The 14,183-nt window shown below is 42.3% G+C and overlaps 1 protein-coding gene across 3 annotated transcripts in view; it reads left to right on the top strand.

Annotated features, from left to right (window-relative positions):
- The window catches only part of LOC129755078 (mitochondrial proton/calcium exchanger protein), a 29,266-nt gene extending 16,717 nt beyond the window's left edge, over positions 1-12,549 (top strand). Inside the window, exons 1-6 of one of the 3 annotated variants that reach the window (XM_055751415.1) lie at positions 8,912-9,190; positions 9,265-10,955; positions 11,028-11,264; positions 11,335-11,439; positions 11,523-11,789; positions 11,968-12,549. In XM_055751415.1, coding sequence (XP_055607390.1) covers positions 9,142-9,190; positions 9,265-10,955; positions 11,028-11,264; positions 11,335-11,439; positions 11,523-11,789; positions 11,968-12,153 — 2,535 coding nt within the window. In that variant the 5' untranslated portion in view covers positions 8,912-9,141 and the 3' untranslated portion in view covers positions 12,154-12,549. Of the gene's footprint in view, positions 1-8,911; positions 9,191-9,264; positions 10,956-11,027; positions 11,265-11,334; positions 11,440-11,522; positions 11,790-11,967 lie in introns of those variants that run through there. The other 2 variants (XM_055751414.1, XM_055751416.1) reach the window with 2 other exon arrangements.
- The last annotated feature ends 1,634 nt before the right edge of the window (positions 12,550-14,183 follow it).

Below are 14,183 nucleotides of genomic sequence, written 5' to 3'. Positions count from 1 at the left end.
GTCGCTGGTTTTCCTACTGTAGCGATCGGCCTAGTTATTTCAAATGATGCCAGTAGAGCAGGGTGATGTGGGACTACTTTAACTAGCGGTGCAGGAGCGAGTTCGATGAACGGTAATCGAGATCCATCATTGGCAAAGCAAAGGTCCAGCGTACGACCGTATTCGTTCACCACGCCGTTAATCTGGCGCAAGGTCGCTGTACTCAAGGAGTTCAATATGATGTTTGAAGGCGCCGAAAAAGTAGAGCAGGCAGGGTCCGGATACAGAGAGCTACCATGGTGAGAGCACCACTTCAAACCGGGCATATTGAAGTCGCCAATGACAAGTAAGTCATCTTCTGGAGCGCAGAAAGAGCTAACTTCGACGATGCAGCGAGAAAACGACTCAGCGAGGGCAACATCTCTTGAGCGATCGGGTGGCAGGTAAAATACACATACGTACAGTTTCCGGTCAGCGAGGTCAATGCGAATCCACACAAGTTCCAGATCGTACCAGGATTTGTTGTCGATGAGCTGCGCTGGGAGATTCGACTTCACGGCAAGCAGCACCCCGCCTCCACTGGACTTTTTACTGTTACGGGAACTGCGGTCACAGCGGAACACTGCGTAATCAGGGCAGAAGATCTGACTTGATAGTGTGCGGTCATTCAGCCATGTTTCCGTGAAGGCGATGATGTCATTGCTATGGAACACGAAGTTGCGAGCAGGTAGTCGGTCAGGCAGGAATTAATACCCCCGACATTCTGGTAGTAAAGGGTTACGGAATCTAGAGGACCCGGAGCGGGTTTGAAGAAACGTGCACTGGAAGGTAGAACATCATCAGGCACAGGAATGCGATCAGGGGTACTATACTTGCCTGAATTCACAGGCTGGAGAACCCCTTCGCCGCAGACGAACTCAGGGCCGGGACGACTGATGACGCTGGCTGGAATCAGCGCGACTGAGTCGAAGAGCTCAGGGGTCTCCAAAGTGCCTAGCTCGTTGCGTCCCGGTGCAGAAACCCCAGAATGGTTGGAGATATTCTCGTTAGGCGGAAGGTTGCGGAAATAATACTGGTTGGAGTCAGCGCTATTGGTACGACTGGAAACCGAAAAAGTATCACGCGGTGGGAAAGTTCCAAAGGAAAACTTATACTTGCCTGTCGGTGCAGGCTGGAGAACCTCGTCGCCGCAATCGAACTCAGGGCCGGGACGACTGATGCCGCTGGCAGGAAACAGCGCGACTGAGTCGAAGGGCTCAGAGGTCTCCGAAAGGCCTGATACGTTGCGTCCCGGTGTGGAAAACCCAGAAGAGTCGAAGATGTTCTCGTTCGGCTGGTGCTTGTCGAAGCGATACGGGTCGAGGTCAGGCATTTTGGAACAGCTAGGGTTCAAAATTTTGTCACGCAGTGGTAAGGTTCCGAAAAACAATTTGTACTTGCCTGTCGTTGCAGGCTGGAGAACCTCGTCGCCGCTATCGAACTCAGGGCCGGGACGACTGATGCCGCTGGCAGGAAACAGCGCGACTGAGTCGATGGGCTCTGAGGTCTCCGAAAAGCCTGATGCGTTGCGTCCCGGTGCAGAAAACCCAGAGGAATCGAAGATGTTCATGTTTGGCTGGTGCGTGTAGAAGTGATAAGGGCCAGAGTCCAGAATGTTGAAACAGCTGGGGATCAAAATTTCGTCACGCAGTGGAAAAGTTCCAAAAAACAATTTATACTTGCCTGTCGGTGCAGGCTGGAGAACCTCGTCGCCGCTATCGAACTCAGGGCCGGGACGACTGATGCCGCTGGCTGGAAACAGCGCGACTGAGTCGACGGGCTCTGAGGTCTCCGAAAGGCCTGATGCGTTGCGTCCCGGTGAAGAACCTGATAAGGTCAGTAGTCCGTACGAATCAGCCATATCCCCATTGTCGATGCAAGAGGAAGGTGGTAGGAGGGTAGAAGTAATTGACGATGAAAATGATTGACTCGTAGATCCGATAAAATTGTAGCAGGCACATGAGGCTGAGGCCGCGAGGGACTCGTTGTCTAAAAACGATGGACTTTCAAGTTGTTCGGTATAAGGCAAGGTTAGTCGCCCAAGGATACTCCCAAAAGTACGGTGAAGATTTTGACGAAGTCTTTGCGCCGGTGGCTAAACAAGTCTCTTTGCGGGTTTTGCTAACGGTGGCAGCTGAACGGAATCTCTTCGTCAAGCATGTGGACATCAAAACAGCTTATTTGTACGGTACGCTGGATGAAGAAATGTTCATGAAGCAGCCCCCCGGGTACGAGACAGGCAACCCAGCCAGTGTGTGTCGTCTCAAGCGGAGTCTGTACGGGCTCAAACAAGCAGCCCGAGTCTGGAACAAAACTATCGACGATGTGTTCAAGCAAGCTGGATTCGTGCAGTCGTCCGCAGATGGGTGCCTCTACGTTCGGACGAAACAGGGTCAACAGTCATTCATCCTCATCTACGTGGACGATATTCTTGTGGCCTGTTCGAGCGAGTCCGAATTCGCAGAAATAGTTGCGCAACTTCAACGATGCTTCAAGCTGACCGTGTTGGGAGACGTCAAGCGTCAAGGAGGAGGACTCAGCTGTACTGCCGAACAGCGACCAGTACCAAAGCCTGGTGGGTGGTTTGCTGTATGTCGCCGTGAATTCACGTCCAGATGTCTCGATCAGCGCCTCGATTCTAGGAAGATCCGTCAGTCAACCACGCGTCAAGGATTGGACCGAGGCCAAGAGAGTTTTAAAGTACCTGTTTCAAACTCGAAGTTACCAGCTGAAGTTAGGAGTGACAGATAAAGGCCTGGAAGTTTACTGCGACGCTGACTGGGCTGGCGACACTCGGGACTGGAAATCAACTTCGGGGTTCCTAATTTTTCTCGGCGGTGGAGTCGTGAATTGGGCCTCCAGGAAACAATCGTGTGTGGCGCTGTCTTCCACAGAATCAGAATTCATCGCTCTGGCCGAAACGTGCCAGGAAATTCAGTGGATCATGAAGCTCTTGATGGATTTCCAGACGAAAGTGGATCTGCCGATCCGCATACGGGAGGATAACCAAAGCTGTATCCGACAAGTGGAGAACGAAAAGGTGGACCAACGATCAAAGCATGTGGATACAAAATAGGGGAGAATGAGGATACTTGATCCCTGGGGATACTTGATTCCTTAGCTATATCTCGAAACTGGAATGTCTTACAAAGATCAAATGTTCTAGAAAAATGTGCCAAAATGAGCAAAATAACAATGCTTGTAGTTAAAAAATTTTTAACAAAATAATTGTTTGAGTAATTGAACTTTGTTTGAAAAATTTCACAACATGTAACTTGAAGATCTTTTTTCATCACTTTATAATGTTCCTTACATGGGAAAATTATAAAAAAAATATTTGTTCCAATGTATCAATCGTTCGAGCGTAAAATGAACTTCATAGTGCCATATTTTCAAAGCAATGGAAAACTCTCAACTTTTTTCAAAAAAAGTTTTCTAAAATGTTGATTATGGGTACAATTGATCCCCTAGAATTGGGTACAATTGATCCCCCTTCCAAACGGCATATTCTTCTTCTGAATTGATCATTATGATTGCTGATTACGAAATTACTAATATTTATCCAAAAAATAATATTTATCAAACATTTGTATGAAGAAAAGAACAAAAATAATTAATTTTGTCTTTATTATAAAAATAGCGCCTTTAAGTATGCAATGTTATTAGCGTTGAGACAAAGTTATAGAATTTTCTTCTTAAGTCTGCTATAAATTGTGAAATGAGAACAAACATGACCAAAATAGTCAATTAACATTCTATCTTGGGGTTTTGTTTGATTTTTATACAAGGATTAGGGCTTCCTGAATAAAAGATCAAGTCTCCTTCAAAAGGGGATCAAGTCTCCCCTAACTTTAGAAAAATCGCAATTTTTTTACTCCCACGAAAATGCTTCTAGCTCATCAACGGGTTCAAGTATCGTTCTAATTTTTAGAGCATAGACACTTGAAGTTACAAGCTGTCAGAAAATGTCAAAGACGGCGAGTTGCAAAATTTTTCCAAAAAGATATGGTGAACATAAGAAATGGGGATCAAGTATCCCCACTCTCCCCTACTGCTTCATCAAGGACCTGCGGAGCAAGAATATCATCAGCTTGCAGTATTGCCCAACGGAAGACATGCTGGCAGATATGATGACGAAGCCGTTGCCTAGCGTGAAATTGGGAAAACTACGTGAAGCGACAGGAATAGTAGCTATCGATGTCGAGGAGGAGTGTTAGTAGTTACGAATCGAAGCAACCTAGTTGTAGAATAGTATAATTGTATGAAGAAATAAAATTTAGTCTTTAGTTAACAGCCAAACAGTTCAGTCGAACTTTACTTGCCCTCCGAATCCCCAATACTTCTTGCTTCAATCCCACTTCTGAAAATTGTAGGATGCCGCTTAAATGAAAGACGCTTCAATTTGGTGTTGCTTCTTTATTATTGAACGTCTCGGGTTAATATGACATAGTTAGAATAGTTGAAAACCGTAGCCTCCTGATTTAACTAAACTAGCTGGGCTCCTACACCATCGACCTGGTTTTTCCGACATTGACTTTGAGTCCTGCTGCCTTGGAGCTTTCGGTGAAGTCGTCGAGTTTGTTCTGCATATCTGGTTGTGTTTGGGCGAGCAAAACAATATCGTCTGCCAGGTCAGGGTCGTTCAGTTGCTCCATTGTTGAAGGATTCCACGACAATCCTCGGTTCGATGCACAGTCGATCGATCCAGTCAGAATCTCATCCATTACGAGATATGTGTGTTTTAACATTAAAAATGGGGTTTAAATAAGAGTGGCGGAGGTCGGACGATAAATTAAATAAAACCGTGTGTTCGGGTTAACGATCCAAGAACTTCTGATCATCTCATTTATTTCCCTTATTGATACAGGGTATTAAGTTCCCTTTTGTTGATTGCTGTTCTCTCTTGATCGATTTTAAGCTTAGACAATATTATTCAATATTGGTTAAAATACTACAATGTGATGAACCACTTTAGAGTTGATTGCTAACTGACAGCATTTTTTGCAACTTAGGCGCCATCTGATGTATAATAGCGCATTAGCTCATATCCCGAAAATGATAAATTTAAGCTCCGCACCGCATTCATCTCACTAGCGCTGATCGTTGGAATTCGTTGGAAATTGTACCCACCGTTGAAATCCTCTCCTGCCTATATGCCTAAGATGATTGCTAAGTCCATTGTCCTCGGGAGCTTTAGAATGCCATCGTAGCTTGGCTTGGCCTCTAAACCGAACAAAGGCCTCATTTCCAAAAAGAACGCCAAGTGAGCTAGAGTGGTAGGAGATCGCGTTTACCGTTTTAAAAACGTGTTCACAAGACTTGTGTGAAATCCCGCCATGAAAGGAAGAGATCGTTGCTTGTGCCGGCTCGCACGATCAAAGATTGTAAGTTGGTTAAGAAGTGAAACGTTTAGCTTTATAATAAAAATGTTTATTGCGCCTCTAGGTTGGTGATTCTTTGTAGTGGAAATAATAACCAATCATCACCGGAAAATAGGGTGAAGGGATGAATCATCCTAAAGGATGAAAATCCCGGAAAAAACCACCGGAAATCGTACATAGGTGATTTAGGTAAGCTAGGTCTAGAAGATTAGAAGTCAAAACATTTTCCTAACTCCACCACGTTGATCAGGTTATTCACCCACACAATCGTGGGTCCAAGTCCGGGCTGAACGTCCTCAAAAGCCCTTTGCCGGTGCGGTACGACGACGTGTCCTTGCGCACTCATCGAAAGGTCCGATCCAGCCAACCGGTCCGAGTCGAACTCGGTGAGAAGTAGCCGAAGTGGTGAACCAAAAACCTAAGGTCAGAAACATAATCCTAAGTCAAAAATTGTAACACTCAATGGGGCCCCAAACAACCTAAATCAAAAGCAATACAAGGTATTTCCGGTAGACAAAGAGATTGTACTTGCTCTTAGCTCATGTAAGGTTCGTTTTGGGAATGCGTTGAGTAACTTGCGTAATAATTGCATCTGAAAAAAATTGGTGCACTGGGCGACGACTTGATGATCTTCGTGGGCATAAATCACGTGTGTTTCCTTTTTCCCCCTTAGTTCTGTCCGCTTCAACAGTTGGATAAGTGAGATTAACGCGAGCATTTGAGCCACTATTTGAAACCCGCCATGGAAGGGAGTCTAAAGCCGGTCAGTGAACTTGTGCCAACAGACTTCCGTTCTGGAAGTGGCGCCTTAAAAGCTGTTGGCATTGTGGGCGCAAACTTGATTCGTTACAGATACATCCTTGTATCTCCAGCAGTTACCGGGATTGGATCGGATAAAACACCGTCGTGGAAGACCTTGCACGAAAATGCCTCGTACTGTGCTTCGATAAGATGGACTAGTTTCTCTGGGACTCCTCGTCGCCTAAGAGCCGCCCACATGTTTTCATGTTTAAGTCGGTCGAATGCCTTTTCGAAATTAACGAACACCAGCAGAAGACAGTCCTGGAATTCATTGATTTGTTCCAGTATGATTCGTAGCGTTATGATGTGGTCCACACATGATCGTCCGGATTGAAATCCAGCATGCCGTCGGAGCGTAGCGTGGATTTTCTGCTGGATCCTGTTCAGGATCACTTTGCAGAGTACTTTTAGAGTTGTACAGATCAAAGTTATGCCACGCCAGTAACTGCACTCGGTCAGGTCTCCTTTCTTCGGGACTTTTAAGAGGATATTTACCCTGCATCCAGTCGGCCGGTAATGTTGCAGTATCCCAGATGTCAGCGAAAAGACGGTGCAACATTTGTGCTGACAAGGCAGGGTCGGCTTACAGCATTTCAACAGGGATGCAATCGATCCCAGGTGCTTTGTTGGATTTCATGTTTTTGATTGCCGCTTCTATTTCAGCCAGCGAGGGCGCTTCCGAATTGACGCCATTAATGCGACTTACTGTTGGCGCTTCGAGCTGCGGGTTCTGTTGGCCATCGCTATTCGTGACTCGGAAGAGTTGTTCGAAGTGTTCAGTCCATCGTTTGAGCTGATCAGTTCGATCGGTCAATAACTGACCTGCTCGGTCTTAGAGCGACATTTTAGCATTAGTCCTTGCACCACTAAAGTGGCGAGAAATGTCATAAAATAATCGGATTTCTCCATTGGCGGCGGCTCTTTCTCCCTCTTCGGCTAGATAGTATATCCAGGCTCTCTTGTCTCGTCTACAAGCTTGTTTAACTGCCTTTTCCAGCTCCGCATATCGTCGGAGCCAGTTGCGTTGAAGTCGCCCAAATGGATTCGACTTTTACTCTTCGGAATTTTCTCAACCACGCTGTTCAGTTTACTGTAAAACTGCTCTTTCTCCTGCAAATCGGCAACGTCAGTTGGCGCATAACACTGGACATAAGTCGTTTATCGGTTCCCAGGGCCGCATGGGCCTGCGGGCTTAATAGGAAACCAACGCCTCGTTCCCGAGTAGCGTGTTCTTCTCAGATCATCATCAAATGAAAGGTTTTGAATAGGACAATCCTCCGAAGAAAGGCAAATCTTCTTTTTTAGATTTTCTGTTGATTTTAAACGTCCAACTGGTAAGCAAATTAAACTGAAAATTTTTCGAAAACTTGAACTACCAACATGTATGTTGGTAGTTCAAGTTTTCGAAAAATTTTCAGTTTAATTTGAACGATTTTGAAAACAGATGATATGCCTGTAATAAAAACCACCATGCATCATAAAATTATTATTTTATATTAACAACGACTTGCCAGAAGCCTTATACGTGAATTTTCAAGACCTTTTTCACAAAAACTCATAGCGCAAAACAGAGATAAGTTCAAAAGATCTTGAATTTTGCAGAAATATTTGCAGAAATTATCCATTATGAAATAACCCATATGAGTCCGGCTTTAGAACATATGCATTGGAAGTATAGAACCCCCAAATTTTCCTCCATCTAACTACCGATCGGTATATCCTTTACTGCTCAATATTTAGCACAAATGTCTAAATATAAAGCATGATCCGCGTCGGTGCAAAAAATTGGTAGTTTCTTTCCGGTGAATACCAGAAAACTAGGTCTCCACGCTAAAAACGTGATCACTGTGTTTGTATCGTGACGCAAACCTCTCACTCGAATGTTCATTACGAACGTGGTGATTTGCAAGGTGGATAGCAGGGGGCAAGGGAGCTACATAGTTCTGAAATTTCGTTAAAAATATTACATATAATGATGTATTTTTATGCAGGGGTTCCATGTACTACTTCTTAATTTCAGAGGAGCATAAGATAAATTACTTGTAGAAAGGTGCATTTGCCCTACGATACTCTTTGTACCACAAATAAGTCTTGTTCGATATTGTATGAACAGCACAACACCACAAAGCAGCCCCAACAACAGCTGATTTTTGTTTTGCTCCAATGTGGGTACCTACCAAGACGCTGAACTTGTTTTATTTATGGGGGAAATATAGTGTGTTATGACCGAAATGGTTTTTGCAGTCTAGGATTTAAAACTGGCACTTTGTTCGTGTTTTTTCATCTCAATTTAAATCAGGTCAAACAAAAGACTCTAAAAACTAAGACGATTTTCGTTGGAAATCATAATTATCGGAGTTCGTTGTTCAATTTGTAAAATTCGTTATTATTTTCGTGAAGAAAACTCCACAATGAATACATGGATTGCTTGAAATTTTCATTCAAGAGGCTGGTAGAAACCTATAAAAAAAATTAAAAAGTGATATTATCTTCTACCTTATAACTATGCAAATTCTCAAGGCCTGTGTCTGTACAAGTTGATTACTTGTATTCAAATTGTTGATTCAACGAATCATGTTTAGAACGTTCGTTCAAATGTATTAGTTCCGTGCATAGGATGCAGTGCTGTTACAATCTACTTTTCCCGTCTACTAATAACGCTTTTATCTCTTTGTGTGGACACTCAGTCTATTGATGCTTCCCTGCAGCGATATACGTAGTCTGTTTGTTATTTCACTTACGATTTTTCAAGTACTTTCGACCTTTGAGGAAAATTCCACTCATTGTTTCAGCTCAACTTTTACCGGTTGGTTTGAGGCGACATTTAGTCTCGTTATTTATTTGAATATTGATGTCCATTGGAAAACGTATTGGGGAAATATCGAGCTCACGTGCATACGCTTGAATTAAGTCGCTGAAGTTTTTTAAGCTATAATACCTCATGAAAGTTTTCATAGTGCTTGGCCACTTCACGGCACCGGGAAGTTTGGGTAACACATTTAGTCAGCACGCCGATAGACCTATCAAAACTGAATTTAACTTGGTTTTATTTTCTCTTTTTCAGCCAATGTACGAAATCGGTATGTCAGCTATCGGGCGAAAAGGACTGGCTACTACCAGCAGCACTACTGCACGTATCCGATGAACAGTCGGAGTGTTGTTCTGGCAGTTTCTCCCTCAAACACATCGCTGCTGGACGCGTTAGGCTATAGTTTGAGCAATCATGGTGCTATTAGGCATATATCCACTAGTGTGGTGTACTACGATCAGCCATCATCCAAAGTCGAAGTCACTGTACAAACCATAAAACAAACGAAGAAGGAACAAGAACAGCAACAGCAAGTTGTCGAAAGCAGCGCAGCAGGACCTGCGGTCTCTGAGACAGCTAAGGTTAGCCCGGCCCAACCTACTCCGGAAGCTGTGGTTCCCCCGCAAACTCAGGTTGTAGCTGCACCGGCGAAAAAGACTCTTCAACAACGGATATGGGCTGAACTGGTCCATTACTATCACGGGTTTCGGTTACTCTTCATCGACATCAACATTAGCCGGAAGTTATTGTGGAGTGTACTCAATGGAAAAACCCTAACCCGTCGAGAACACAGGCTACTCGTGCGCACAACTTCGGATCTGTTCCGACTGGTACCTTTTTCAGTTTTCATTATCGTGCCGTTTATGGAGTTGTTGTTACCTCTAGCTATAAAGCTCTTCCCGGGGATGCTTCCGTCGACATTCCAGACGGCTACCGAACGGGAGGATAAAATCAAACAAAACCTGAAAGTCAAACTTGAGATGGCTAAATTCTTGCAAAAAACCTTGGACGACATGTCAGTTCAAAGCAAAGAACATCGTTCACAGGCCGCCAAAGATTTCAGTCAGTTTTTTAACAAAGTGCGCAATTCTGAATACGGTGTAACCAATGAAGATATCCTGAAGTATTCAAAACTGTTCCAGGATGAAATAACTCTAGATTCGCTTTCGCGGCCACAGCTACAGGCGCTTTGTAGAGTGCTGGAAATATCACCCATTGGAACCTCCCAGCTACTACGTTTCCAGTTGCGAATGAAATTGCGTAGTTTGATTGCAGATGACCGAACTATCCAAAAAGAAGGTATCGAATCGTTGAATCTATCTGAGTTGCAATCGGCTTGTCGGACACGTGGAATGCGAGCTTACGGTACTACCGAAGAACGTCTCCAAACACAACTCCGGGAATGGATCAACTTAAGCTTGAATGAAAAGGTTCCACCTTCACTACTGCTACTGTCCCGAGCGCTAATGTTGCCAGAACATGTGACAACCAGCGATAAACTGAAAGCAACCATTTCTACCCTTCCCGATTCCATCGCTACGGTCACTAAGGCGGCAATCGGTGAGCGTGAAGGCAGAATCGATAACAAAACCAAGATCGAAGTTATCAAAGAAGAACAGAGAAAGATCAAAGAAGAGAAAGATGAACTGGAAGAGGAAAAAGAGAAGCAAAAAGAAAAATCTGAAATCCTTCTCGATGAGGCACCTATCGTTACCGATGAGAAAGTCATACACCTCGAAGAACCTGCCATTCGCGTTAAAACAGCTGCTGACCCACCTGTTGTTCTTGCTTCAGAAGAAATTTCTAGCAAAGACATTGAAGCTATCGGCGATGCCTTGGGCACCCTGAGCAAAGATAAGAAAACTCTACTTGTTGAGAAAGAGGAAATTAAGGATCTGAAGGAAGAAATAGCTGACTATCAGGAAGATGTACAAGAATTACAGGAAGTAAGTTAATTTCTTGATTTACCCATTACCCGATGTGAGAATTATATCCCTATAAACTTCCTTTTTCCATAGGTTGTCACTGCTGCGCCTGAAGAGGCCAAGGTGAAGGAATCGGTTGCGGCCAAGCTACTCTTCAAGAAGGTCAACTCGATGATCAACAAGATGGACACGGTTCTTTCCGATTTGGAGAAGAAGGAAAAAATCCTTAAGGAACAAATTTCCGTCGCCGAGGACAGTAAGAGTACCAAAATTGAAACAGCCAGCGATGAATTGGTGCACATCGATGAACTGATTGCAGCTATCAAAAAGGTATGTGGACTTCCAATCCAAAGTAAAACGCGCCAAACAGGTCTAACAGCATCATTTATTCTTCTTCCAGATTCAACAGGTACCGGACGACTCACGACTGGAGCAAATCACGAAAATCTTGGGTAAAATCGATGACGATCACGACGGTCATATTAAAGTGGAAGATGTCATGAAGGTAAAGCTAATGTCACCTGTGTACCATCATGATATCACTCATCTGTGCTAATGGCATGGTTTTCTCTGCGTTATTTTTTTTAGGTGCTTGAACTTATCGGCAAGGATAATGTCCATCTGAATTCCAAACAAATGGACGAGCTTATCGACTTGCTGTACAAAGAGGAAGTACTGAATGCGGAGGACAAGATCGAAAAAGCTCTCATAAAGAGCTTGGAAGCCAAGGAGAAGCAAAAAGAGCAGGAAAGTAAAGAGAAGGAAAAGCTTCTGGAAATACAGGATAAAGCCCCGGAATTGGATGCCGGAAAACTTCCTACCCAAGACCAGACATCGACAGGGGATGATAAAAAGGTCGGTCGTTGAAAAAACAAGTATTTGTTAGAGTGAAGATAGAAAATTGCTAAAATACATTCCACCTTAAGCGCCGTAATTAACTGTTTGCATGTTGATCTACGATACACAGTATCGACAATCTTCGGCCTTGGGTTAGGAAGAATGAAACTAAAAATGTTACAATCTTTTTCACCAGCTTGACGAACCGATTCTCAGCGAGTACCTCCTTCAGAAAGCGAACGAAATAAAAAACGAGCAAATGCTATCTAGTAGAAGCAGCCCAAGTGATCTTGGTTCAAAACCGCCTACGTCCAATATTCCTGCTGGCATCGTACCACCTCCATCTTCATCAACCAACACAAGTCCAGATAAGCGTGCTTGATATTCATCCAAACGGGACTGTGCTGCGGAATCTTTCCCAAAAAGATCGTAGGACGAAATTTGAAGCACTTTTATAAATAATTGTGTGACTTAATTATTATTTACCACGCATTGGAGAGTAAACGTCAAATCCAAAGTATACCCGTTTGTTCTATGTTTTATGTTAAAGCCCATATGAATTCAAATGTAAATGATTATTTATACTAACGAAAAATTGGTTTTACAGTGTATATAGTACAATTGAACAGGGTTACAATTCCCGTTCAGTGTTGAAGCGATAACAACTGTTTTTATTTGTTCATCCTTTCAACGCAACTCATGAGACGGTAATCGTATTATGAATAAGATATGTTGGACAATACCAATAGAAAAATAAATTACATTATATAAAAGGATGGCTTTGGTGTTATTTTAATCCGGAAACTTCAAAATATCTCGAAATTGTTGAATTACTTTTAAAATAGTTATGATTATTCTTTGGAGGGGTGATTGATGAAGAATCCATAAAAAAATGATTCTGTAAGGTGTTCCCATTTCATTGAGTAGGTAAGTTCTTCCAATGAGAGTTGTTCGTTTTTTAGTTGTGGAAAAATTTCATACATTGTGTGCAAAATGAGATATGAATATGGGAATAATGCTTTAAAAAAACATTAGGACGGTAGCGTAAAATTTTAGCTCAATAGGACTTGATATTTGGGGAGCATCAAAATATTGCGGTTACTGGGAAAATTTCTAATCGAGCGACGGTAGCCTTCCGTGCGGTAGGCTAGCCGGAGCAGTAAACACAGTTAAAAAATTCACTCTTACTCACTAATTTCATTGAAAAGTTAAGAAGTAAATTCTTGAATCAATCTTCAAATCATTATTTTGCAAGAGAGGACAAAACATGAAGTCATCGGAATGAAATATTATTATTCTTAGTATTCATTGAGATTGAATTAATTACGAGCGTTAAAATCCCAGACAAAACAAAAAATATTGAACACTATTGAAAACACATTTTTCCATAGCCTGAGAATTAACGAATTTGGCATGACGAAGATTTTTGATGCGATAAATGCGTCTTTGATACTTTATATGCTGGTCGAATTCAATTATGTTGTCGTTAAAGTGTAACAAATCGTATATGAGAAGTTAAAAAAAGGAGTTGTGTACGGATAATGATCTATTATAGAAAATAATACCATTCGCATCGCAAAAAATTGGACTGCGCACTCATAACTGCGAAACTTGTGCGATCTGTCAAATCAGTATAAAATCTGTCGGTTTTCTACACGCTAACCGCTTTTCAGTTAAACTTTATACGGATAACTCCGACTGCAAAACATAGCACGAAATCCAACATTCAATGAATGATCGCTACCGTGTCGTCGAACTCTAAACTTATTTAAACAACTACAGCGTTTTCTTTTTTTTCGTGAATTTGTCCGCTGATTGACCCCATCGCAAACAGTTTTTTTTTATTATTCATTTTTCCGTGATTTCGACCGCTGATTGACCAAGCTCAAGGCAAACACAATTTTTTGTTTTATAAACAATAGATAATCCGATAATAATATTTGGTATACATGTTTGTTTGACAACTTTTTATTAAATCATCTTTAACCCTCCAAAGCCGTTCGGGTCAATATGACCCGAAGCGCACATTTCAAACATCTTTATCATCATTCCAATATACTGATGAACTGGTAGTTTTGATTGACCAAGTATGTTCTATGAAAATAATGATCAAATTAACGCCAAAAAACTAAAACTTGAGTTTTTAAAATCGGTTCATTGAGAAATGAAATACAGCTAAGCAAAGCCAAAACTGGATGTCGTTTTTTTAAAGTAAGACTTTTTTATACCGGAAGATCTGTCATAGCGGTAAAAACTTTCATTGGACCCCAACATATCTATACATTGTCGGATAGATGGATTCTTGACAATTTCAAACATCAATGAAAAAATTAAATACAGAAAAGCTGTCAGAAGTTATGAGTATATTAAAAATAAAATTATTTTTTCGGACTTTTAACTTTCTAAACCAGT

The sequence above is a fragment of the Uranotaenia lowii genome, chromosome 3 (assembly GCF_029784155.1).
Source record: "Uranotaenia lowii strain MFRU-FL chromosome 3, ASM2978415v1, whole genome shotgun sequence".
Taxonomy (NCBI): domain Eukaryota; kingdom Metazoa; phylum Arthropoda; class Insecta; order Diptera; family Culicidae; genus Uranotaenia; species Uranotaenia lowii.
This window is presented reverse-complemented; position numbering and strand designations above follow the sequence as displayed.